General features: G+C 42.2%; 1 protein-coding gene across 4 annotated transcripts; it reads right to left on the bottom strand.

The window, feature by feature from the left end:
* Window positions 1-1,158: 1,158 nt before the first annotated feature.
* On the bottom strand, window positions 1,159-25,503 carry LOC138979449 (cornifelin homolog). Of its 4 annotated transcripts, none has more exons than XM_070352175.1 (5): window positions 25,431-25,503; window positions 6,576-6,602; window positions 5,663-5,825; window positions 4,465-4,604; window positions 1,159-3,369 (listed from the first exon to the last, which is right to left on the bottom strand). In XM_070352175.1, exons 2-5 carry the CDS (start codon window positions 6,588-6,590, stop codon window positions 3,265-3,267), a joined length of 423 nt encoding a protein of 140 aa, XP_070208276.1. In that variant the 5' UTR covers window positions 6,591-6,602; window positions 25,431-25,503; the 3' UTR covers window positions 1,159-3,264. The 4 variants fall into 4 exon arrangements, with proteins under 4 accessions (XP_070208276.1, XP_070208277.1, XP_070208275.1 ...); XM_070352176.1 differs by lacking the exon at window positions 25,431-25,503 and adding an exon at window positions 10,454-10,586; XM_070352174.1 differs by lacking the exon at window positions 25,431-25,503 and adding an exon at window positions 10,447-10,583.
* Between the last annotated feature and the right edge of the window lie 1,795 nt (window positions 25,504-27,298).

The raw sequence follows: 27,298 nt of genomic DNA on the forward strand, positions 1-27,298 counted from the left end.
GTGTTTTTTAGACACGTCACACTCAGGGTATACAGATTGAGAACCACAATCAGGGGCGGATCAGTTGCTTTGTATGGGGGGGGGGGGGGGGGCACCTTGAATCGAAAGTGAATGTGATGGGCGCGAAGCGCCCGAATTTGCTAGGGGGGTCCGGGGGCATGCCCCCCCGGAAAAAAATTTGCCCAAAGAAGCAAAATGGTGCCACCTGGTGCCATTTGAACTTAGAAATGGTCATAGAATCAGCTTTCCAAATTTTTTTTTTTGGGGGGGGGGGCACGTGCCCCCTGTTCCCCCCCCCCCCCCCCACCCTCGTCCGCCCCTGACAATAGACGAATTCTGGAAATAAGTCGGCAATGTTTGTATGAGTTATCAAAGACTCTTGCACTTATTGAGGTAGGTTTTCCCACAAGACATTATTCACCTTCCTTGTCCACACAGCTCTCGCTAATGACCGGTCTAAGACGAGAAAATTATTCCCACGAGATTTTTACTCCGGAGTAAACATTTCGTACGAAAAAGTTACTCCCTTTACGAAAAAAGCACTCCCCCATTGCACGAGAAAATTACTCCCCAAGACAGGTGAGTTCCGAATAAACATTTGGTACAAAAATGTTACTCCCCTGACGAATAAATAACGAATAAATTACTTCACCCCAACACGAGCAATTTAACTTCCCATGCCAGGTGTACGAAATGTTTACTTCCTTGTCCCCTGTTAGTCTTGGTGGTGGAAGGGGTGGAAGGAGGGTAGCGCGACATTCGTGTGCGCAAGATCACTTATTGGCATTATCCCTTCGCCCGCATCCCATTTTTGCGTACGAGATTTTTACTGGAAGTACAAAAAATGGGGAGTAAAAATTTCGTGGAGGGAGTAATTTTTTCGTGCCTTGGGGAGTTCTTTTCTCGTACGAAAAGTGTACTCGGAGTAAGAATTTCGTACGAAATATTTACTCCGGAGTAAATATTTCGTGGAGTAAGAATTTCGTGTTACACCGGTCTATAATGTCAATTGAAAAGCGCGCCTTAATAGAATCCAACGCAGAAGACGTTACTAATGTAAACATGTTCGACTTTATCATTTCAGTTGCGTCTAAACTACAGCATCAGGCATTTCCCTTGGATTTCCAGCATAGCTATGTTGGTTGAAGGGACAATTACACACCAACAACCTTGGATTTAATATTCAAGATTAAATTCGCCACAAAAAAACCCCACTAAGGCCTAAAAAAAAAATAGGTGTGGTTACAGTAACCCGACCTACCCTATTTTTAGGGGCCGATCCTATAACTTTTTATTACATTTGTCAAAACAAAAAAAACAAAAAACAAAAAAACGAGTGCAAAAAACGCAATGAAAGCGAAAGCGCCCGAGTCGCACACTTATTTCCCTGTCAAGTAGGTTTAATTTGTACACATTAGAAAAAAAAGTTAAAAAAAAAAAAAGTGATTGCCTACCTACCTACCCTATTTTTTTGGCTATGTTACCGTAACCACACCTTTTTGGCTCACGTAAGTGTAGCCTATGCGATGATAAACTTTGTCTGTCTGTGCGTGCGTGTGTGTGTGTGTGTGTGTGTGATCGAAACTTTAACATTTCCGAGTCTATGGATAAAGCTCGCATAAGAAGATTACGTCAGTCTCGGTCAAAAGTGTTTGACGTGTGTGATAGAAACTATTTGAAGACGTCACATTATGACGTAAGAGGGTTAGACGTCACGCAAAGGAATTACTGAACGTCTCGGTCATTGTTATTGTGAGCGGGCCGAGACTAGTTGGCAGATCTAGTGTCTCGCTTTCTTGCACAGTTTCACCTATGCTTACTGTGTGTGTGTGTGTGTGTGTGTGTGTGTGTGTGTGTGTGTGTGTGTGTGTGTGTGTGTGTGTGTGTGTGTGTGTGTGTATGTGTGACGGAGTGATTGAGTTTGTGTTACTGTTTGTCGATTTCTTACGTGAGCCTTGAAGGCTTCGCCTCTTGTGGCCTAAAAGTGCATTTTACTGTACTCTATGTGTGATCCAACTACAAATTGCGACGGCTCATTATTATTACCGAACTAACATTTTGAAAGTCGTTAAGTAGGGGTAGCATGCAGTATTGTTAAGGCCAGAAATAGGACTTGTATAATGTGTTCAAAGGAGCTAATCTGGATCAGGAGTTCAAGTGAGACGGTACGAAGAAAGTTGCCTCCCTTCCAATCCTTTTTACATTTAGTCAAGTTTTGACTAAATGTTTTAACATAGAGGGGGAATCGAGACGAGGGTCGTGGTGTGTGTGTGTGTGTGTGTGTGTGTCTGTCTGTCTGTCTGTCTGTCTGTCTGTGCGTGTGTGTGTGTGTGTGTAGAGCGATTCAGACCGAACTACTGGACCGATCTTTATGAAATTTGACATGAGAGTTCCTGGGAATGATATTTTTTTCATTTTTTCGATAAATACTTTTGATGACGTCATATCCGGCTTTTTGTAAAAGTTGATGTGGCACTGTCACACCCCCATTTTTCAATCAAATTGATTGAAATTTTTGTAAAGCAATCTTCGACGAAGGCCGGACTTCGGTATTGCATTTCAGCTTGGTGGATTAAAAATTAATTAATGACTTTGGTCATAAAAAATCTGAAAATTGTAATATTTTTGTTTTAATATGAAACGATCCAAATTTACGTTCATCTTATTCTACATCATTTCCTGATTTCAAAAACATATAAGTATGTTATATTTGGATTAAAAACAAGCTCTGAAAATTAAATTTCCGAAATGGATTTAAAAACAAATTCATCTTATTCCTTGTCGGTTCCTGATTCCAAAAACATATAGATATGATATGTTTGGATTAACAACACGCTCAGAAAGTTAAAACGAAGAGAGGTACAGAAAAGCGTGCTATGCAGCACAGCGAAACCCCTACCGCGCTGAACAGGCTCGTCAGTTTTCGTTTTAATAAAATGTACCTTGCCTTACCTTATTCACTCCTCATCGTCTTCGTCGTCGTTGTCGTCGTCGTCGTCGTCGTCGCCGTCGTCGTCGCCGTCGTCGTCAGTGATTTTTATTCATAATAATGATGTAATTGGATCGACCATGGAGATTTAATAGTGTATAAAGACATTCTAAATTTCATTAATCACAGTTCACAAATATCACTTGGCAGACGATTAATTCTTACGGCAAGTTCTAACAAAAAAATTTTAAACGCGAAAGGTTGGTCTCCTGATTGGGCATCGCTTCCATGACGTCAAAACAAGATGACGTCACCAGGGAATGACGTCATTGTAGCTACATTTCGCCGTTCTGTCTGGCGACCTTGACCTCGCGCCAAAGTTGACACATGGCGCAGTACGAGCAGCACGTGGTCACACAGCAGTCGTCACAGATGGAACCCTGCAAGTTCAAATCCAAGAAAACAAATAGAATGCCAACGTTCAAAAATTCAGAATAAAAAACCAAGAAAGGTAGCAAATAACCAGGGAAGCAATCGCTCTTTATGCATACGACATGTGTAATGGAGTAAGCGAGAGTTGTACGGAACCTTTTTCTTGGCACATGAGAGAATAACCAGCATTGAAATGAACAAAAAAGGATGATCGCCGCAAGCTCATATGCTCATCATTCTCCAAGGCACTCCAACTAACACTTACGTACACAGTCAAACACACGAACCAGCTTATACTCCATTACACGTACATGTCGTATACATAAAGAGCGATTACTTCCCTTGGGTTATTTGATATCTTAACAACGCTCTGTCTCATTTTGTTTAAGATTCAAGAAAGGTGTGTAATTGGAACGATTGATTTATACAATTAATTTGTTGGGTGAAAGAGTGAATACCCTTATTTTTATTGAGATGAACAATTCAACCGTTTAAATATTGAACGTTTAAATATTCAACCGGTAGTTGAATCCGCATTCAGAAAATAGAATTGTATTGAATTGAATTGATCTGAATAGATACTAATTTAAGAATAATAATTTGACTTATAAATAAAACGTTCCAACAGCATACCTTACTTGTTTGTTTTTATTTGTATGATGTGTTACATGTTTCGAGCTTGTGACTCCCATGGGAAGACTGTGATCTTACGTGGTGTAATATTTGTGTATACGAGCCAACAGACAAATTGCTTAATACTATGCATTCAGACAATAAAACGGTATTAATTTGAATTGAATTGAATGAGTTTGAATTGAAATAAATTGATTTAAATAGAATTGAAATGACAAATTCAGGAAATAACTCTGTCGGGTTTGTAGGGGTTGTGAAAAAAATGAATATCCCGGCCTGCTTTTAGTGAGATAAACAATGCACGGACCATGCAGTCACTCGCGAGGGGTGTGTCTAAAACACGTGGACATGGAACACGTGGACATGGAACACGTGGACATGGAACACGTGTGGATTGTTTGTCTCACTTGAAGCGAGGCTTTTCACTCTTTTACAACCAATACAAATCCCAGTTATTTCCGAACGCATACCTGAATGTTACGTTGCATCCTGACTTTGGTGCGAGCAGCAGTCATCCAGTTGGGCACACAGCACGCCAGACACAGAAACTCTCCCATGTGCTGAGCAAGCTGGCACGCCGCGCACGGCCCACAGAATGTGACGCACAAACCTGAAAAGTACGTCATCAAAATGACGTCATTGAATAAAAAATAATTGTTGTGTTATACACAGGGTTAACACGTCACGAGTAATTATATCAACTCTTCTAATTCACCCCCAATATAGTTGACTGAGTTGGGGCAGCCATACTACATGTAGAGGCCATCTTTTGAGAAACCAAAGTGACTTACAGGTCATGCAAATAAAGCGACCATTCTGAATAAAAATTGAGCCAGCAACATCTTTTTGGAAGCCAAAAATACTTGCAGATTATACAACGATCGAGTGTATAATTCTGAATAGAATTCAGGCAAACATTTCTTTTGCATGTCTTTCAATCATTAAAAGTATAATCCCGTGACTTAAATATTATGAAATCATAGAACCAATGACGTTAAGCTAAAGTGACTAACAGTATAATCAAAGCTAGGCCTACATTTCTGAACTAAATTCAGACAGCAATACTATTTTGGAGACCAAAGGTACTTGCAATGCCGAATCTCTATTCCTTGATGAAAATAATTATGTCGGCAGCATTACTCGGAATTTTGTCTGCTCGGTTTTAGCATTTTTGATTTCGTGTGATTGTTTGTTGTTGTTGTTGTTGTTGTTGTTGTTGTTGTTGTTGTTGTTGTTGTTGTTGTTGTTGTTGTTGTTGGTGTTGGTGTTGGTGTTGTTGTTGTTGTCTGCTCTGTTTTGATATTTTTGATTTCGGGTTGATTGTTTGTTGTTGTTGTTGTTGTTGTTGTTGTTGCTGTTGTTGTTTTTGCTGTTGAGGTGGTGTGTGTGTGTGTGTGTGTGTGTGTGTGTGTGTGTGTGTGTGTGTGTGTGTGTGCATGCGTGTATGTGTGTGTGTATGTACATGTGTGTGTGTGTGTGTGTGTGTGTATGTACGTGTATGTCACGTATGCGTGTGTGTGTGTGTGTGTGTGTGTGTGTGTGTGTGTGTGTGTGTGTGTGTGTGTGTGTGTGTGTGTGTGTGTGTGTTTTCGGTGTATATGTTTTCTCCTTTTCTTTTTTTCTTCTTTTTTTCTGTGTGTGTGTGTGGGGGGGGTCAGAATGACTCACAGATCCCACAGTCGTCGCAGCAGCCACACAGACTCTGTGTCCAGGCTCTCTGGGTGTTGTTGACGGTCTGTTGGTTGACCACCACCGTGGTTTGATGTGAACTGGGCTGCTGCAATATGGGCTGCTGGCCATACCCATAGTTCACCTCCGGTTGAGGAAATACCTGTGATCGCACCATTGCAGAGTATTGTTGTTATTTTGCTTCTTTTTTTTCAACATAGATTTAAACACTTTTCACTCAATCATCATTTTGCAAAATACAAAAATAAAATGTAGAACTAATGACAATGTTTTGTGACATTCAAGCTTAGAGTTATGGGCGTGCATTGTCTACGACCTACTTCAATTACTAAACAAACAAACAATCAAAACAAACAACTAGGAAATAAACAAGGAGGTAGATAAACAAACAGACACACAAACAAACCAGTAAACAAACAAACACACAGACAAACCAGTAAACAAACAAACACACAGACAAACCAGTAAACAAACAAACACACAAACAAACCAGTAAACAAACAAACACACAAACAAACCAGTAAACAAACAAACACACAGACAAACCAGTAAACAAACAAACACACAAACAAACCAGTAAACAAACAAACACACAAACAAACCAGTAAACAAACAAACACACAAACAAACCAGTAAACAAACAAACACACAGACAAACCAGTAAACAAACAAACACATAAAAAAAAGCAAATACACAAGCACATGAACAAAGGAACAGACAAACAAATACAGAAACGAACAAGCAAGGATGTTCTGAATCTTCTTTTGAAAGTTTCCCTGTGGTTGCCTACATCCTCAATGCTACTGTCATGTCATATCCACACACGCTTTAACACAAGTAATGTAGGGCCTACCTTTAATTACTGAAAGTCGATGGCTGTAAATTACTAACCTTATCTGTGTCCATACGTCACGATTACTGAAATCAGAAGAATAGTTACAACATAAGTAATCAGTCAGAGCTTTGGTGAAAATATACTGTTGAAGGTGAACTCATTATCAAGCAGAAATAGAAATGAGTGGATAGATGGATGAACAGGTTAATGAATAAAAGGATTGTTTAAGGCAAAATTAAAATGTGCGTGTGTGTGTGTGTGTGTGTGTATGTGTGCGTGTGTGTGCGGGTATGCGTGTGTGTGTGTGGGGTGTGTATGTGTGTGTGTATGTGTGCGTGTGTGTGCGTGTATGCGTGTGTGTGTGTGTGTGTGTGTGTGTGTTTGTGTGTGCGTGTGTGTATGTGTATGCGTGTGTGCGTGTGTGTATGTGTACGTGTGTGTGTGTGTATTCGTGTGTGTGCGTGTGTGTGTGTGTGTGTGTGTGTGTTTATGTGTTTGTGTGTGTGTGTGTGCACGTGTGTATGCGTGTAGGTGTGTGTGTGTATGGTGTTTGTATGTATGTGAGTACGTGAGTCTGTACGTGCATGTTTGCGTCCATGCGTGCGTCCTTGCATGCGTGTGTGCCACCGTGCGTGCTTGCGATTTTGCTCAAGTGCTCCTTGGGTGATGTAGGCCCCTAGTTCCAGGACAAAAGTTGATCGTCACAAAAATTGATCTTCACACAAATTGATCTTCACAAAAATTGATCTCGCATTTATATAGCGCTGGTGAAGACGAGCAAACACCAGGTAACTAAGGGCAATATTTGTAGACACTAACGCTGTGTACTTCCTGATGACTAGAATGTGCCAAGTGCGATTGGAGGACCGCGATCGCTTTTCATACCCGGTGGGGAAGAGAGGGGAGGAAGCTCGGGGAGGGAGGGCTTGAGAGATCCCTTTGAAATCCGTTCTGGCTTTGGCTGTTAGGTGTTCAAGACAAAGAATTAGCCTTTGAATTGCTCAGAGTGCAAACGCTAGATCAAAAGAGGCATATATCAGGCTGTTCCAGTCAGGTAAATGAGTTTTAATATCGCTTTGAGAAGGACGGGTTGCAAGAGGAGCTCTGTGCTGTAATGTCAATGTTGAGGAAAAAGGGAAGTGAAGCCAGTGTGGACTGTCAGGTGGATAAGAAGGTGTATTCTTTTTTCTTAAGACTGCAGGTCACAAAAACCATTGGGACGGATACATGTTTCTGGAATGATCCTGAAATCATGTGCATTCCAGCTGTATTGTGTTTTGAGCACTTCGCTTACCCTATCTCTGAAACAGTGTACCGTACCCAGTCTGTGGAAGAATTCACCATTACCCCTATCCCAACGAACAGAAGCCCCAGCACCCTAAATAATTATCGACATAATTATGGCCCTGACATGTAATAAAATGATATGAGCGCATTGTTCTTCAGCGTCTGCTGACACAAACGAAGCAACGCCTTGACCCGTCGCAATTTGCATACAAGCAAAACAGAAGTTCTGAGATCTAGGACGCAACACTCTCCCTCTTGCACAACATCTGTACTGTAATGATTAAAGGCAAGAATAAGACATAAACAAGTCGCGTAAGGCGAAAATACAACATTTAGTCAAGTAGCTGTCGAACTCACAGAATGAAACTGAACGCAATGCAACGCAGCAAGACCGTATAGGGCCTACTCGTAGCATCGTCAGTCCACCGCACATGGCTAAGACAGTGAAATTGACAAGAAGAGCGGGGTAGTAGTTGCGCTGAGAAGGATAGCACGATTTTCTGTACCTCTCTTCGTTTTAACTTTCTGAGCGTGTTTTAATCCAAACATATCATATCTATATGTTTTTTGGAATCAGGAACCGACAAGGAATAAGATGAAAGTGTTTTTAAATTGATTTGGACAATTTAATTTTGATGATAATTTTTCTATATTTAATTTTCAGAGCTTGTTTTTAATCCAAATATAACATATTTATATGTTTTTGGAATCAGAAAATGACGGAAAATAAGATGAACGTAAATTTGGATAGTTTTATAAAAAAAAAATGTTTTTTACAATTTTCAGATTTTTAATGACCAAAGTCATTAATTAAATTTTAAGCCACCAAACTGAAATGCAATACCGAAGTCCGGGCTTTGTCGAAAATTACTTGACCAAAATTTCAACCAATTTGGTTAAAAAATGAGGGCGTGACAGTGCCGCCTCAACTTTCACGAAAAGCCGGATATGACGTCATCAAAGACATTTATCCAAAAAAATGAAAAAAAAGTATGGGGATATCATACCCAGGAACTCTCATGTCAAATGTCATAAAGATCTGTCCAGTAGTTTGGTCTGAATCGCTCTACACGCACGCACGCACACACACACACACACATACACACACACACATACACCACACACACACACACACACACACACACACACACACACACACACACACACACACACACACACACACAGACACCACGACCCTCGTCTCGATTCCCCCCTCTATGTTAAAACATTTAGTCATAACTTGACTAAATGTAAAAACAAAAAAGGTTCTTTCTGTCTTTCTTTATTTGGTGTTTAACGTCGTTTTCAACCATTCAAGGTTATATCGCGACGGAACAAGAAAGGTAGGTTGTGGGAACGTTTGTTATTGACAAAACAATACATTCACAAATATCAAACGATATGAATATAATTATTCGCTTATATAAATTTATAAGCTTGCCTTTAATCAAATCCAAAAACAAAGAGACTGCCAACGTTCCAAAATTCAGAATAAATTAAAACAATTCTTAATATTGCAATGGATCAAGGTGTTGCTTTGTTTGTGTCAGCAGACGCTGAAGAAAATTGCGCTCAAATCATATTATTACATGTCAGGGCCATATGTCGATGTCATTCTTCTTTTTCTTCTTCTTCTTCTTCTTCTTCTTCTTCTTCTTCTTCTTCTTCTTCTTCTTCTTCTTCTTCTTCTTCTTCTTCTTCTTCTTCTTCTTCTTGTTGCCGCTACACGTGGAGACCAGTCCAGTTGAGAAATGTAGTGGTCATCTGCAGGGACGCCGCCGTGCCGTACAGCTTATCCTGGATGGGAGTCAGCTCCGGCCACATCTTCCTTCTCAACAACTTACTGGAAGTTCCCGCAGTCTTGTAGGATGTGGTGGGTGTCCTGCTCTGCTTCTCCACAGGGACACATCGGGGACGGCACAACTTTCAGCTTTGAAAGTCATTCATTCGCTTGGGACTTTCCCAACAAGCGGCCGAAACATTGGATCAAGCTAAGTTCTCGTTACTCTTTGTTTGTCTGTGCACTTTAAATACCCTTGGCTCGATATAGCTGTGAATGTATTGTTTTGTCAATAACAAACGTTCCAACAACGTACCTTTCTTGTTTTTTTATTCTGAATTTTGGAACGTTGGCAGTCTCTTTGTTTTTGGAAATGATTAAAGGCAAGCTTAAGTATTGATAGATTGCAAACAGTCCCGAAATAAGATATTTTTACACGTTCAACGTACGTGCGTGCTTATCATCAGAATATGCTAACACACCCAGTCGTACTCCAACAACAACATGTGAAGCATAATTTATTAAGTTGTTTTAGACACACAAAACACAGTAGCAACAATAAGAAGAACAACAACAGCAGCAGTAGCAACAACAATTGAATCAGTGGCTGCAAATGTAGCACCACCACCACCAAAAACAAAATCATCATCAACTTCAACAACAACAGCAACAACAACAACAACAACGACAACACCAACAGCGGCTCAGCAGCAGCAACAACAACAATAACAACAGATGGAACAAGAGCAGCAGCAGAAGTAGTCAAAGAAAATGAAAAAGGGACAAAATAACAACACCAAACAAAAAAACTCAAGGGCAAATAAACAATCGAACGAACACTGAAACAGTTTTCGACTTACTTCTGACCAAAATGACAGCCTGGAATCACGAACACACGCTCAAACCCACTTCGCACTACCCTCACTCCAACACACAAGCAAACACACTGTCGTCCTATTCTTGGAGGCAGTTTCTGCTGTGTTTGCACTGATGGTCTAGCATCGATATAATAGCTGTGTCACAGCAAAAGTTTTGATTGGCCCAAACCGGTCACGTGCCCACTCGATGTCCTCATCACTGTTTGATGACATAACTCGAACACGAAGTGGTTCGGCAAGTTAGGAGATTAAACTTGCTGGAAATATGTGACCCTCCACCACGAAATGAGTCGCATGTCACCTCGCGCGGTTCTGCGCTGGGCTTAATATAAGTCCGGGGAGTGTCTGGTAACAGTGTGAGGGTCACCTTAGTCACAGGCTTATAACTCAAACAGTTTTTGCTCTTTTCTAAAACGGTTTTCACCACTGGATAGAGCATAAAAAGCTCTTTAGGAAAATGTAAAAATATGAAAATCATGCAAAGGTGACATGCGACTCATACCGTCGTGGAGGGTCACATTTATAATCCATCGACAGTGCTGCACTGTTTCATACATTGCAAAAAAGTTCTTCTTTATTTTGAGCCACGTGAAACATCGATGAAGTTATTCCTTTGCTGTTTGAGCCATCAGCATGGCTAAACCTCTTTTATGGGAGGGGGAGGGGGGGGCGCGCTTCAAACAAAGTGGCAATTTCTGCGACTTTGGGCATTGTTTACTGAAGCACATGAATGAAGAAACTTCAGGTAAAAGTCGGACCATCTCTCCTTGAAAAAGGTACATTTTCTGGGCAAGGACAGGGAAGGGGGGGGGGGCTTCCAAGAAGCAGAACCTCCCTCCTACCCGCCCCCCCCCACACACACACACATACACACACACACACACACACACACACACACACACACACACACACACACACACACACACCTTCGAGATCCAGCCTTAAGCAGGTTCGTTGGTTGTTTGATTATCTACTTTACTTATTTCGTTACATTTTTAGTTTAATGGTTGAAAATGTCTCCTCAAAGTCCTATTTGGTTTGTAAAGTCAAGACCAACAAACACATCGGGCAATGAAAGACGCGTTCCTTCAAGTGTTAGCCATCATACATGTAAACCACAATAGTTGGTTTTGGCTTTTCCGTCGGACCTTCAGAGACAATCCACGCGTCTTCAGCCATGACTTCTTTTCTGCACTAATTGTGCATATGTGACCTTCCACCACGGAATGAGTCGCATGTCACCTTTGCATGATTTTCATATTTTTACATTTTCCTTAAGAGTTTTTTATGCTCTATCCAGTGGTGAAAACCGTTTTAGAAAAGAGCGAAAACTGTTTGAGTTATAAACCTGTGACTAAGGTGACACACACACTCTTACCAGGCACTCCCCGGACTTATATTAAGCCTAGCGCAGAACCGCGCGAGGTGACATGCGACTCATTTCGTGGTGGAGGGTCACAATATTGACATATTGACATCAATTTCAGTTTACATTCCATAACACGTTGGAAGCTGCCAGGGGGAAGATTTCTTGTTTTTATCCAAGTGGAACTCCTCTTCATGCTTTCCTTTAAACAGTATTTTATTCGTAAACAGACACATGATAATATAACAACATCATTAAGAAGGAGCACAACAAGTTGAAAACTTATGGTAAGTGCTCACATAAACATTCCTGAAATTTCATGGCGGATTATGATCAATGCGACACATTTTTTGAAGAAAGAGATGAGACCAAAAAAAATCAACAAAAATATATATATTAAAAAAAATTAAAAAAAATTAAAAAAAAAAAAAAGAAAAGGAGAAAACTAGCAAGGAAAACTTAGTTTGAATTATCGAACACAATCTGTGTCAATACCGAAAACGAAAACAAATACAAAACGAGAACGAAAGACACAACAAAATATCCACACAAAAAATCATCATCATGCTTTGCATAGTCTTTCTCGTTAATACTTCTTCTTCTTTTTCTTCGTTCATGGGCTTAGACTCCCACGTTCACTCATGGTTTTTTTCCATCTTTTTAAAAACAATTTTTCTAGATTATTTTATATAACTATAAGTGGTCGTTGTCTATGAATTGTTTTTAATGCTTGTATGTTATTTCTTACGAGAAAACTTTTTATGTAAAATGTTAAATTTTAATGTCTAATGTAAAGCGCCATGAGACTGCCATTCTGCGGTGAACAGCGCTATAAAAGAATGTTTTATTATTATTGTTATTATGTTTTTAGCACGAGTGGATTTGTACGTGTAGGCGTATGACCGTGACCCCGCCATTCAGGCAGCCATACGCCGATTTCGGGGGATGTCTCGTTAATACAATTCGGCTGACCCTCTCAGTTCTGGCGAGGCTTTTGCATGTGAAAAGAGCATCCTTGCACTAACGCCCTGACATCTTGCTGTGGTGATTTGTATTTTACATGGGATAAGACCATCCTTGCACTAACGCCCTGACATCTTGCTGTGGTGATTTGTATTTTACATGGGATAAGACCATCCTTGCACTAACGCCCTGACATCTTGCTGTGGTGATTTGTATTTTACATGGGATAAGACCATCCTTGCACTAACGCCCTGACATCTTGCTGTGGTGATTTGTATTTTACATGGGATAAGAGCATCCTTGCACTAACGCCCTGACATCTTGCTGTGGTGATTTGTATTTTACATGGGATAAGACCATCCTTGCACTAACGCCCTGACATCTTGCTGTGGTGATTTGTATTTTACATGGGATAAGACCATCCTTGCACTAACGCCCTGACATCTTGCTGTGGTGATTTGTATTTTACATGGGATAAGACCATCCTTGCACTAACGCCCTGACATCTTGCTGTGGTGATTTGTATTTTACATGGGATAAGACCATCCTTGCACTAACGCCCTGACATCTTGCTGTGGTGATTTGTATTTTACATGGGATAAGACCATCCTTGCACTAACGCCCTGACATCTTGCTGTGGTGATTTGTATTTTACATGGGATAAGACCATCCTTGCACTAACGCCCTGACATCTTGCTGTGGTGATTTGTATTTTACATGGGATAAGACCATCCTTGCACTAACGCCCTGACATCTTGCTGTGGTGATTTGTATTTTACATGGGATAAGACCATCCTTGCACTAACGCCCTGACATCTTGCTGTGGTGATTTGTATTTTACATGGGATAAGACCATCCTTGCACTAACGCCCTGACATCTTGCTGTGGTGATTTGTATTTTACATGGGATAAGACCATCCTTGCACTAACGCCCTGACATCTTGCTGTGGTGATTTGTATTTTACATGGGATAAGAGCATCCTTGCACTAACGCCCTGACATCTTGCTGTGGTGATTTGTATTTTACATGGGATAAGACCATCCTTGCACTAACGCCCTGACATCTTGCTGTGGTGATTTGTATTTTACATGGGATAAGACCATCCTTGCACTAACGCCCTGACATCTTGCTGTGGTGATTTGTATTTTACATGGGATAAGACCATCCTTGCACTAACGCCCTGACATCTTGCTGTGGTGATTTGTATTTTACATGGGATAAGACCATCCTTGCACTAACGCCCTGACATCTTGCTGTGGTGATTTGTATTTTACATGGGATAAGACCATCCTTGCACTAACGCCCTGACATCTTGCTGTGGTGATTTGTATTTTACATGGGATAAGACCATCCTTGCACTAACGCCCTGACATCTTGCTGTGGTGATTTGTATTTTACATGGGATAAGACCATCCTTGCACTAACGCCCTGACATCTTGCTGTGGTGATTTGTATTTTACATGGGATAAGACCATCCTTGCACTAACGCCCTGACATCTTGCTGTGGTGATTTGTATTTTACATGGGATAAGACCATCCTTGCACTAACGCCCTGACATCTTGCTGTGGTGATTTGTATTTTACATGGGATAAGACCATCCTTGCACTAACGCCCTGACATCTTGCTGTGGTGATTTGTATTTTACATGGGATAAGACCATCCTTGCACTAACGCCCTGACATCTTGCTGTGGTGATTTGTATTTTACATGGGATAAGACCATCCTTGCACTAACGCCCTGACATCTTGCTGTGGTGATTTGTATTTTACATGGGATAAGACCATCCTTGCACTAACGCCCTGACATCTTGCTGTGGTGATTTGTATTTTACATGGGATAAGACCATCCTTGCACTAACGCCCTGACATCTTGCTGTGGTGATTTGTATTTTACATGGGATAAGACCATCCTTGCACTAACGCCCTGACATCTTGCTGTGGTGATTTGTATTTTACATGGGATAAGACCATCCTTGCACTAACGCCCTGACATCTTGCTGTGGTGATTTGTATTTTACATGGGATAAGACCATCCTTGCACTAACGCCCTGACATCTTGCTGTGGTGATTTGTATTTTACATGGGATAAGACCATCCTTGCACTAACGCCCTGACATCTTGCTGTGGTGATTTGTATTTTACATGGGATAAGACCATCCTTGCACTAACGCCCTGACATCTTGCTGTGGTGATTTGTATTTTACATGGGATAAGACCATCCTTGCACTAACGCCCTGACATCTTGCTGTGGTGATTTGTATTTTACATGGGATAAGACCATCCTTGCACTAACGCCCTGACATCTTGCTGTGGTGATTTGTATTTTACATGGGATAAGACCATCCTTGCACTAACGCCCTGACATCTTGCTGTGGTGATTTGTATTTTACATGGGATAAGACCATCCTTGCACTAACGCCCTGACATCTTGCTGTGGTGATTTGTATTTTACATGGGATAAGACCATCCTTGCACTAACGCCCTGACATCTTGCTGTGGTGATTTGTATTTTACATGGGATAAGACCATCCTTGCACTAACGCCCTGACATCTTGCTGTGGTGATTTGTATTTTACATGGGATAAGACCATCCTTGCACTAACGCCCTGACATCTTGCTGTGGTGATTTGTATTTTACATGGGATAAGACCATCCTTGCACTAACGCCCTGACATCTTGCTGTGGTGATTTGTATTTTACATGGGATAAGACCATCCTTGCACTAACGCCCTGACATCTTGCTGTGGTGATTTGTATTTTACATGGGATAAGACCATCCTTGCACTAACGCCCTGACATCTTGCTGTGGTGATTTGTATTTTACATGGGATAAGACCATCCTTGCACTAACGCCCTGACATCTTGCTGTGGTGATTTGTATTTTACATGGGATAAGACCATCCTTGCACTAACGCCCTGACATCTTGCTGTGGTGATTTGTATTTTACATGGGATAAGACCATCCTTGCACTAACGCCCTGACATCTTGCTGTGGTGATTTGTATTTTACATGGGATAAGACCATCCTTGCACTAACGCCCTGACATCTTGCTGTGGTGATTTGTATTTTACATGGGATAAGACCATCCTTGCACTAACGCCCTGACATCTTGCTGTGGTGATTTGTATTTTACATGGGATAAGACCATCCTTGCACTAACGCCCTGACATCTTGCTGTGGTGATTTGTATTTTACATGGGATAAGACCATCCTTGCACTAACGCCCTGACATCTTGCTGTGGTGATTTGTATTTTACATGGGATAAGACCATCCTTGCACTAACGCCCTGACATCTTGCTGTGGTGATTTGTATTTTACATGGGATAAGACCATCCTTGCACTAACGCCCTGACATCTTGCTGTGGTGATTTGTATTTTACATGGGATAAGACCATCCTTGCACTAACGCCCTGACATCTTGCTGTGGTGATTTGTATTTTACATGGGATAAGACCATCCTTGCACTAACGCCCTGACATCTTGCTGTGGTGATTTGTATTTTACATGGGATAAGACCATCCTTGCACTAACGCCCTGACATCTTGCTGTGGTGATTTGTATTTTACATGGGATAAGACCATCCTTGCACTAACGCCCTGACATCTTGCTGTGGTGATTTGTATTTTACATGGGATAAGACCATCCTTGCACTAACGCCCTGACATCTTGCTGTGGTGATTTGTATTTTACATGGGATAAGACCATCCTTGCACTAACGCCCTGACATCTTGCTGTGGTGATTTGTATTTTACATGGGATAAGACCATCCTTGCACTAACGCCCTGACATCTTGCTGTGGTGATTTGTATTTTACATGGGATAAGACCATCCTTGCACTAACGCCCTGACATCTTGCTGTGGTGATTTGTATTTTACATGGGATAAGACCATCCTTGCACTAACGCCCTGACATCTTGCTGTGGTGATTTGTATTTTACATGGGATAAGACCATCCTTGCACTAACGCCCTGACATCTTGCTGTGGTGATTTGTATTTTACATGGGATAAGACCATCCTTGCACTAACGCCCTGACATCTTGCTGTGGTGATTTGTATTTTACATGGGATAAGACCATCCTTGCACTAACGCCCTGACATCTTGCTGTGGTGATTTGTATTTTACATGGGATAAGACCATCCTTGCACTAACGCCCTGACATCTTGCTGTGGTGATTTGTATTTTACATGGGATAAGACCATCCTTGCACTAACGCCCTGACATCTTGCTGTGGTGATTTGTATTTTACATGGGATAAGACCATCCTTGCACTAACGCCCTGACATCTTGCTGTGGTGATTTGTATTTTACATGGGATAAGACCATCCTTGCACTAACGCCCTGACATCTTGCTGTGGTGATTTGTATTTTACATGGGATAAGACCATCCTTGCACTAACGCCCTGACATCTTGCTGTGGTGATTTGTATTTTACATGGGATAAGAGCATCCTTGCACTAACGCCCTGACATCTTGCTGTGGTGATTTGTATTTTACATGGGATAAGACCATCCTTGCACTAACGCCCTGACATCTTGCTGTGGTGATTTGTATTTTACATGGGATAAGACCATCCTTGCACTAACGCCCTGACATCTTGCTGTGGTGATTTGTATTTTACATGGGATAAGACCATCCTTGCACTAACGCCCTGACATCTTGCTGTGGTGATTTGTATTTTACATGGGATAAGACCATCCTTGCACTAACGCCCTGACATCTTGCTGTGGTGATTTGTATTTTACATGGGATAAGACCATCCTTGCACTAACGCCCTGACATCTTGCTGTGGTGATTTGTATTTTACATGGGATAAGACCATCCTTGCACTAACGCCCTGACATCTTGCTGTGGTGATTTGTATTTTACATGGGATAAGACCATCCTTGCACTAACGCCCTGACATCTTGCTGTGGTGATTTGTATTTTACATGGGATAAGACCATCCTTGCACTAACGCCCTGACATCTTGCTGTGGTGATTTGTATTTTACATGGGATAAGACCATCCTTGCACTAACGCCCTGACATCTTGCTGTGGTGATTTGTATTTTACATGGGATAAGACCATCCTTGCACTAACGCCCTGACATCTTGCTGTGGTGATTTGTATTTTACATGGGATAAGACCATCCTTGCACTAACGCCCTGACATCTTGCTGTGGTGATTTGTATTTTACATGGGATAAGACCATCCTTGCACTAACGCCCTGACATCTTGCTGTGGTGATTTGTATTTTACATGGGATAAGACCATCCTTGCACTAACGCCCTGACATCTTGCTGTGGTGATTTGTATTTTACATGGGATAAGACCATCCTTGCACTAACGCCCTGACATCTTGCTGTGGTGATTTGTATTTTACATGGGATAAGACCATCCTTGCACTAACGCCCTGACATCTTGCTGTGGTGATTTGTATTTTACATGGGATAAGACCATCCTTGCACTAACGCCCTGACATCTTGCTGTGGTGATTTGTATTTTACATGGGATAAGACCATCCTTGCACTAACGCCCTGACATCTTGCTGTGGTGATTTGTATTTTACATGGGATAAGACCATCCTTGCACTAACGCCCTGACATCTTGCTGTGGTGATTTGTATTTTACATGGGATAAGACCATCCTTGCACTAACGCCCTGACATCTTGCTGTGGTGATTTGTATTTTACATGGGATAAGACCATCCTTGCACTAACGCCCTGACATCTTGCTGTGGTGATTTGTATTTTACATGGGATAAGACCATCCTTGCACTAACGCCCTGACATCTTGCTGTGGTGATTTGTATTTTACATGGGATAAGACCATCCTTGCACTAACGCCCTGACATCTTGCTGTGGTGATTTGTATTTTACATGGGATAAGACCATCCTTGCACTAACGCCCTGACATCTTGCTGTGGTGATTTGTATTTTACATGGGATAAGACCATCCTTGCACTAACGCCCTGACATCTTGCTGTGGTGATTTGTATTTTACATGGGATAAGACCATCCTTGCACTAACGCCCTGACATCTTGCTGTGGTGATTTGTATTTTACATGGGATAAGACCATCCTTGCACTAACGCCCTGACATCTTGCTGTGGTGATTTGTATTTTACATGGGATAAGACCATCCTTGCACTAACGCCCTGACATCTTGCTGTGGTGATTTGTATTTTACATGGGATAAGACCATCCTTGCACTAACGCCCTGACATCTTGCTGTGGTGATTTGTATTTTACATGGGATAAGACCATCCTTGCACTAACGCCCTGACATCTTGCTGTGGTGATTTGTATTTTACATGGGATAAGACCATCCTTGCACTAACGCCCTGACATCTTGCTGTGGTGATTTGTATTTTACATGGGATAAGACCATCCTTGCACTAACGCCCTGACATCTTGCTGTGGTGATTTGTATTTTACATGGGATAAGACCATCCTTGCACTAACGCCCTGACATCTTGCTGTGGTGATTTGTATTTTACATGGGATAAGACCATCCTTGCACTAACGCCCTGACATCTTGCTGTGGTGATTTGTATTTTACATGGGATAAGACCATCCTTGCACTAACGCCCTAACATCTTGCTGTGGTGATTTGTATTTTACATGGGATAAGACCATCCTTGCACTAACGCCCTGACATCTTGCTGTGGTGATTTGTATTTTACATGGGATAAGACCATCCTTGCACTAACGCCCTGACATCTTGCTGTGGTGATTTGTATTTTACATGGGATAAGACCATCCTTGCACTAACGCCCTGACATCTTGCTGTGGTGATTTGTATTTTACATGGGATAAGACCATCCTTGCACTAACGCCCTGACATCTTGCTGTGGTGATTTGTATTTTACATGGGATAAGACCATCCTTGCACTAACGCCCTGACATCTTGCTGTGGTGATTTGTATTTTACATGGGATAAGACCATCCTTGCACTAACGCCCTGACATCTTGCTGTGGTGATTTGTATTTTACATGGGATAAGACCATCCTTGCACTAACGCCCTGACATCTTGCTGTGGTGATTTGTATTTTACATGGGATAAGACCATCCTTGCACTAACGCCCTGACATCTTGCTGTGGTGATTTGTATTTTACATGGGATAAGACCATCCTTGCACTAACGCCCTGACATCTTGCTGTGGTGATTTGTATTTTACATGGGATAAGACCATCCTTGCACTAACGCCCTGACATCTTGCTGTGGTGATTTGTATTTTACATGGGATAAGACCATCCTTGCACTAACGCCCTGACATCTTGCTGTGGTGATTTGTATTTTACATGGGATAAGACCATCCTTGCACTAACGCCCTGACATCTTGCTGTGGTGATTTGTATTTTACATGGGATAAGACCATCCTTGCACTAACGCCCTGACATCTTGCTGTGGTGATTTGTATTTTACATGGGATAAGACCATCCTTGCACTAACGCCCTGACATCTTGCTGTGGTGATTTGTATTTTACATGGGATAAGACCATCCTTGCACTAACGCCCTGACATCTTGCTGTGGTGATTTGTATTTTACATGGGATAAGACCATCCTTGCACTAACGCCCTGACATCTTGCTGTGGTGATTTGTATTTTACATGGGATAAGACCATCCTTGCACTAACGCCCTGACATCTTGCTGTGGTGATTTGTATTTTACATGGGATAAGACCATCCTTGCACTAACGCCCTGACATCTTGCTGTGGTGATTTGTATTTTACATGGGATAAGACCATCCTTGCACTAACGCCCTGACATCTTGCTGTGGTGATTTGTATTTTACATGGGATAAGAGCATCCTTGCACTAACGCCCTGACATCTTGCTGTGGTGATTTGTATTTTACATGGGATAAGACCATCCTTGCACTAACGCCCTGACATCTTGCTGTGGTGATTTGTATTTTACATGGGATAAGACCATCCTTGCACTAACGCCCTGACATCTTGCTGTGGTGATTTGTATTTTACATGGGATAAGACCATCCTTGCACTAACGCCCTGACATCTTGCTGTGGTGATTTGTATTTTACATGGGATAAGACCATCCTTGCACTAACGCCCTGACATCTTGCTGTGGTGATTTGTATTTTACATGGGATAAGACCATCCTTGCACTAACGCCCTGACATCTTGCTGTGGTGATTTGTATTTTACATGGGATAAGACCATCCTTGCACTAACGCCCTGACATCTTGCTGTGGTGATTTGTATTTTACATGGGATAAGACCATCCTTGCACTAACGCCCTGACATCTTGCTGTGGTGATTTGTATTTTACATGGGATAAGACCATCCTTGCACTAACGCCCTGACATCTTGCTGTGGTGATTTGTATTTTACATGGGATAAGACCATCCTTGCACTAACGCCCTGACATCTTGCTGTGGTGATTTGTATTTTACATGGGATAAGACCATCCTTGCACTAACGCCCTGACATCTTGCTGTGGTGATTTGTATTTTACATGGGATAAGACCATCCTTGCACTAACGCCCTGACATCTTGCTGTGGTGATTTGTATTTTACATGGGATAAGACCATCCTTGCACTAACGCCCTGACATCTTGCTGTGGTGATTTGTATTTTACATGGGATAAGACCATCCTTGCACTAACGCCCTGACATCTTGCTGTGGTGATTTGTATTTTACATGGGATAAGACCATCCTTGCACTAACGCCCTGACATCTTGCTGTGGTGATTTGTATTTTACATGGGATAAGACCATCCTTGCACTAACGCCCTGACATCTTGCTGTGGTGATTTGTATTTTACATGGGATAAGACCATCCTTGCACTAACGCCATGACATCTTGCTGTGGTGATTTGTATTTTACATGGGATAAGACCATCCTTGCACTAACGCCCTGACATCTTGCTGTGGTGATTTGTATTTTACATGGGATAAGACCATCCTTGCACTAACGCCCTGACATCTTGCTGTGGTGATTTGTATTTTACATGGGATAAGACCATCCTTGCACTAACGCCCTGACATCTTGCTGTGGTGATTTGTATTTTACATGGGATAAGACCATCCTTGCACTAACGCCCTGACATCTTGCTGTGGTGATTTGTATTTTACATGGGATAAGACCATCCTTGCACTAACGCCCTGACATCTTGCTGTGGTGATTTGTATTTTACATGGGATAAGACCATCCTTGCACTAACGCCCTGACATCTTGCTGTGGTGATTTGTATTTTACATGGGATAAGACCATCCTTGCACTAACGCCCTGACATCTTGCTGTGGTGATTTGTATTTTACATGGGATAAGACCATCCTTGCACTAACGCCCTGACATCTTGCTGTGGTGATTTGTATTTTACATGGGATAAGACCATCCTTGCACTAACGCCCTGACATCTTGCTGTGGTGATTTGTATTTTACATGGGATAAGAGCATCCTTGCACTAACGCCCTGACATCTTGCTGTGGTGATTTGTATTTTACATGGGATAAGACCATCCTTGCACTAACGCCCTGACATCTTGCTGTGGTGATTTGTATTTTACATGGGATAAGAGCATCCTTGCACTAACGCCCTGACATCTTGCTGTGGTGATTTGTATTTTACATGGGATAAGACCATCCTTGCACTAACGCCCTGACATCTTGCTGTGGTGATTTGTATTTTACATGGGATAAGAGCATCCTTGCACTAACGCCCTGACATCTTGCTGTGGTGATTTGTATTTTACATGGGATAAGACCATCCTTGCACTAACGCCCTGACATCTTGCTGTGGTGATTTGTATTTTACATGGGATAAGAGCATCCTTGCACTAACGCCCTGACATCTTGCTGTGGTGATTTGTATTTTACATGGGATAAGACCATCCTTGCACTAACGCCCTGACATCTTGCTGTGGTGATTTGTATTTTACATGGGATAAGACCATCCTTGCACTAACGCCCTGACATCTTGCTGTGGTGATTTGTATTTTACATGGGATAAGACCATCCTTGCACTAACGCCCTGACATCTTGCTGTGGTGATTTGTATTTTACATGGGATAAGACCATCCTTGCACTAACGCCCTGACATCTTGCTGTGGTGATTTGTATTTTACATGGGATAAGAGCATCCTTGCACTAACGCCCTGACATCTTGCTGTGGTGATTTGTATTTTACATGGGATAAGACCATCCTTGCACTAACGCCCTGACATCTTGCTGTGGTGATTTGTATTTTACATGGGATAAGACCATCCTTGCACTAACGCCCTGACATCTTGCTGTGGTGATTTGTATTTTACATGGGATAAGACCATCCTTGCACTAACGCCCTGACATCTTGCTGTGGTGATTTGTATTTTACATGGGATAAGACCATCCTTGCACTAACGCCCTGACATCTTGCTGTGGTGATTTGTATTTTACATGGGATAAGACCATCCTTGCACTAACGCCCTGACATCTTGCTGTGGTGATTTGTATTTTACATGGGATAAGACCATCCTTGCACTAACGCCCTGACATCTTGCTGTGGTGATTTGTATTTTACATGGGATAAGACCATCCTTGCACTAACGCCCTGACATCTTGCTGTGGTGATTTGTATTTTACATGGGATAAGAGCATCCTTGCACTAACGCCCTGACATCTTGCTGTGGTGATTTGTATTTTACATGGGATAAGACCATCCTTGCACTAACGCCCTGACATCTTGCTGTGGTGATTTGTATTTTACATGGGATAAGACCATCCTTGCACTAACGCCCTGACATCTTGCTGTGGTGATTTGTATTTTACATGGGATAAGACCATCCTTGCACTAACGCCCTGACATCTTGCTGTGGTGATTTGTATTTTACATGGGATAAGACCATCCTTGCACTAACGCCCTGACATCTTGCTGTGGTGATTTGTATTTTACATGGGATAAGACCATCCTTGCACTAACGCCCTGACATCTTGCTGTGGTGATTTGTATTTTACATGGGATAAGAGCATCCTTGCACTAACGCCCTGACATCTTGCTGTGGTGATTTGTATTTTACATGGGATAAGACCATCCTTGCACTAACGCCCTGACATCTTGCTGTGGTGATTTGTATTTTACATGGGATAAGAGCATCCTTGCACTAACGCCCTGACATCTTGCTGTGGTGATTTGTATTTTACATGGGATAAGACCATCCTTGCACTAACGCCCTGACATCTTGCTGTGGTGATTTGTATTTTACATGGGATAAGACCATCCTTGCACTAACGCCCTGACATCTTGCTGTGGTGATTTGTATTTTACATGGGATAAGACCATCCTTGCACTAACGCCCTGACATCTTGCTGTGGTGATTTGTATTTTACATGGGATAAGACCATCCTTGCACTAACGCCCTGACATCTTGCTGTGGTGATTTGTATTTTACATGGGATAAGACCATCCTTGCACTAACGCCCTGACATCTTGCTGTGGTGATTTGTATTTTACATGGGATAAGACCATCCTTGCACTAACGCCCTGACATCTTGCTGTGGTGATTTGTATTTTACATGGGATAAGACCATCCTTGCACTAACGCCCTGACATCTCGCTGTGGTGATTTGTATTTTACATGGGATAAGACCATCCTTGCACTAACGCCCTGACATCTTGCTGTGGTGATTTGTATTTTACATGGGATAAGACCATCCTTGCACTAACGCCCTGACATCTTGCTGTGGTGATTTGTATTTTACATGGGATAAGAGCATCCTTGCACTAACGCCCTGACATCTCGCTGTGGTGATTTGTATTTTACATGGGATAAGACCATCCTTGCACTAACGCCCTGACATCTTGCTGTGGTGATTTGTATTTTACATGGGATAAGAGCATCCTTGCACTAACGCCCTGACATCTTGCTGTGGTGATTTGTATTTTACATGGGATAAGAGCATCCTTGCACTAACGCCCTGACATCTTGCTGTGGTGATTTGTATTTTACATGGGATAAGAGCATCCTTGCACTAACGCCCTGACATCTTGCTGTGGTGATTTGTATTTTACATGGGATAAGACCATCCTTGCACTAACGCCCTGACATCTTGCTGTGGTGATTTGTATTTTACATGGGATAAGACCATCCTTGCACTAACGCCCTGACATCTTGCTGTGGTGATTTGTATTTTACATGGGATAAGACCATCCTTGCACTAACGCCCTGACATCTTGCTGTGGTGATTTGTATTTTACATGGGATAAGACCATCCTTGCACTAACGCCCTGACATCTTGCTGTGGTGATTTGTATTTTACATGGGATAAGACCATCCTTGCACTAACGCCCTGACATCTTGCTGTGGTGATTTGTATTTTACATGGGATAAGACCATCCTTGCACTAACGCCCTGACATCTTGCTGTGGTGATTTGTATTTTACATGGGATAAGACCATCCTTGCACTAACGCCCTGACATCTTGCTGTGGTGATTTGTATTTTACATGGGATAAGACCATCCTTGCACTAACGCCCTGACATCTTGCTGTGGTGATTTGTATTTTACATGGGATAAGACCATCCTTGCACTAACGCCCTGACATCTTGCTGTGGTGATTTGTATTTTACATGAATTAATTTTTTAACAGCCATCAGTGGGCTTTTTTACAAAAATAATCAATTCATCAAAAACAAAATTCTCCATACTTGTGCACGCAGAGAGCACCCAGGCTGTCTATTCGTCGCACCAACTCCACGCATTGATTTATTCAAACCTAGCATTCTTTCTTCTGGTGCTGGCAGTCCTCTCAAACTCACAGCCGAATTTGTTTGCATAACAAACAAAGATCCATACATGCCAAACAAAATGCAAAATGACGTTTGATGAATGTGTTTTCTGAGACGGTGAGACGAACTGTCTTCGCGAGGAGCAGGTATACTTTCTATGGTTTACATGTGCTGAATAGACACGTATTCGATCTGTATCAAAGGTTGCTGGGGGCTATGTACACAAAATGTTTTTTTGGTTTTTGTATTAAGTTAGTTTGGATTTTTGTAGAAAACTTGAATCATTCTGTAAACCGCCCATGTCCAAGAAGCGTAAGTCTCTCTCTCTCTCTCTCTCTCTCTCTCTCTCTCTCTCTCTCTCTCTCTCTCTCTCTCTCTCTCTCTCTCTCTCTCTCTCTCATTCAGACATTCTCTCTCTCACACACGCACACACACACACACACACATTATCTCTCTCGCTGTCGCTTTCTCTGTCTGTCTGTCTGTCTGTCTGTCTGTCTGTCTTTCTTTCTCTCCAACGCCTCATTCTCCTCCCCCCTCTCTCTGCTGTAAGCAAACAGTGACGTCATGGTTGCTACCTCTGTGAGCCCTTCTAGCCAATCATCGCTTCTAGTTCTAACATAGCGCGGATCCGATCGACTATGTCAGTGTTGCCATGAATGCAAATTACACTCTAATCTTAGATTGAACACAGCTAGGTGTGCACTTTCTCTTTCTCCCTTACTGACTGTCTCGACATGTCTCGCTTTCTCTCTCTCACTTCCTCTTCTCTCTCTCTCTCTCTCTCTCTCCTTTCTCTCTCTCTCCTTTCTCTCTCTCTCTCTCTCTCTCCTTTCTCTCTCTCTCCTTTCTCTCTCTCTCCTTTCTTTCTTTCTCTCTCTCCTTTCTTTCTTTCTCTCTCTCTCTCCTTTCTTTCTTTCTCTCTCTCTCTCCTTTCTTTCTTTCTCTCTCTCTCTCCTTTCTTTCTCCCTTCTTTCTCTCTTCTTTCTCTCTTCTTTCTCTCTTCTTTCTCTCTCTTCTTTCTTTCTCTCCTTTCTCTCTCTCCTTTCTCTCTCTCCTTTCTCTCTCTCTCTCTCTCTCTCTCTCTCTCTCTCTCTCTCCCTCTCTCTCTCTCTCTCTCTCTCTCTCTCTCTCTCTCTCTCTCGCTCTCCCTCCCTCTCTCTCTCTCTCTCTCTTTCTATCTCTCTCTCCCTCCCTCCCTCTCTCTCTCTCTCTCTCCCTCCCCTCTCTCTCTCTCTCTTTCTATCTCTCTCTCCCTCCCTATCTCTCTCTTTTTATCTCTCTCTCCCTCCCTCTCTCCCTCCCTCTCTCTCTCTCTCTCTCTCTCTTTCGCTCTCTCTCTCACTCTCTCTCTCTCGCTCTCCCTCCCGTGACCCATGCCAGCTCTCTCTCCCTCCCTCTCTCTCTCTCTCTCTCTCTCTCTCCCTCTCTCTCTCTCTCTCGCTCTCTCTCTCTCTCTCGCTCTCCCTCCCTCTCTCCCTCTCTCTTTATGCAAAAAAAGTATACCAATGCTTATTCTGTTACCCTCGTAAAATAAAGAATTGTCATTGTCATTGTCATTGTCTCTCTCTCTCTCTCTCTCTCTCTCTCTCTCTCTCTCTCTCTTTCTCTCTTTCTCTCTCTCTGTCTTTCTGTCTGTCTGTCTCTCTCTCTCTCTCGCGCGCTCTCTCTCTCTCTCTCTTTCTCTCTCTCTCTCTCTAGGCAAACAGAAAAGGCAGAACATGGCTGCTGCACACGTGACCCATGCCAGCCAATCATATCCTCCAGTTCTCATGATTATTACGAGT

Source organism: Littorina saxatilis, linkage group LG11 (genome assembly GCF_037325665.1).
Source record: "Littorina saxatilis isolate snail1 linkage group LG11, US_GU_Lsax_2.0, whole genome shotgun sequence".
NCBI classification, from domain to species: domain Eukaryota; kingdom Metazoa; phylum Mollusca; class Gastropoda; order Littorinimorpha; family Littorinidae; genus Littorina; species Littorina saxatilis.

Bases quoted from the DNA above. Each gene is read 5' to 3' on its own strand.
- LOC138979449 (XM_070352175.1), bottom strand. The intron at 4,605-5,662 runs GTGAGTCATTCT...CGTACTTTTCAG, and splicing joins CTGCGACGACTGTGGGATCT to GTTTGTGCGTCACATTCTGT. The intron at 3,370-4,464 runs GTATGCGTTCGG...TTGAACTTGCAG, and splicing joins GGATGCAACGTAACATTCAG to GGTTCCATCTGTGACGACTG.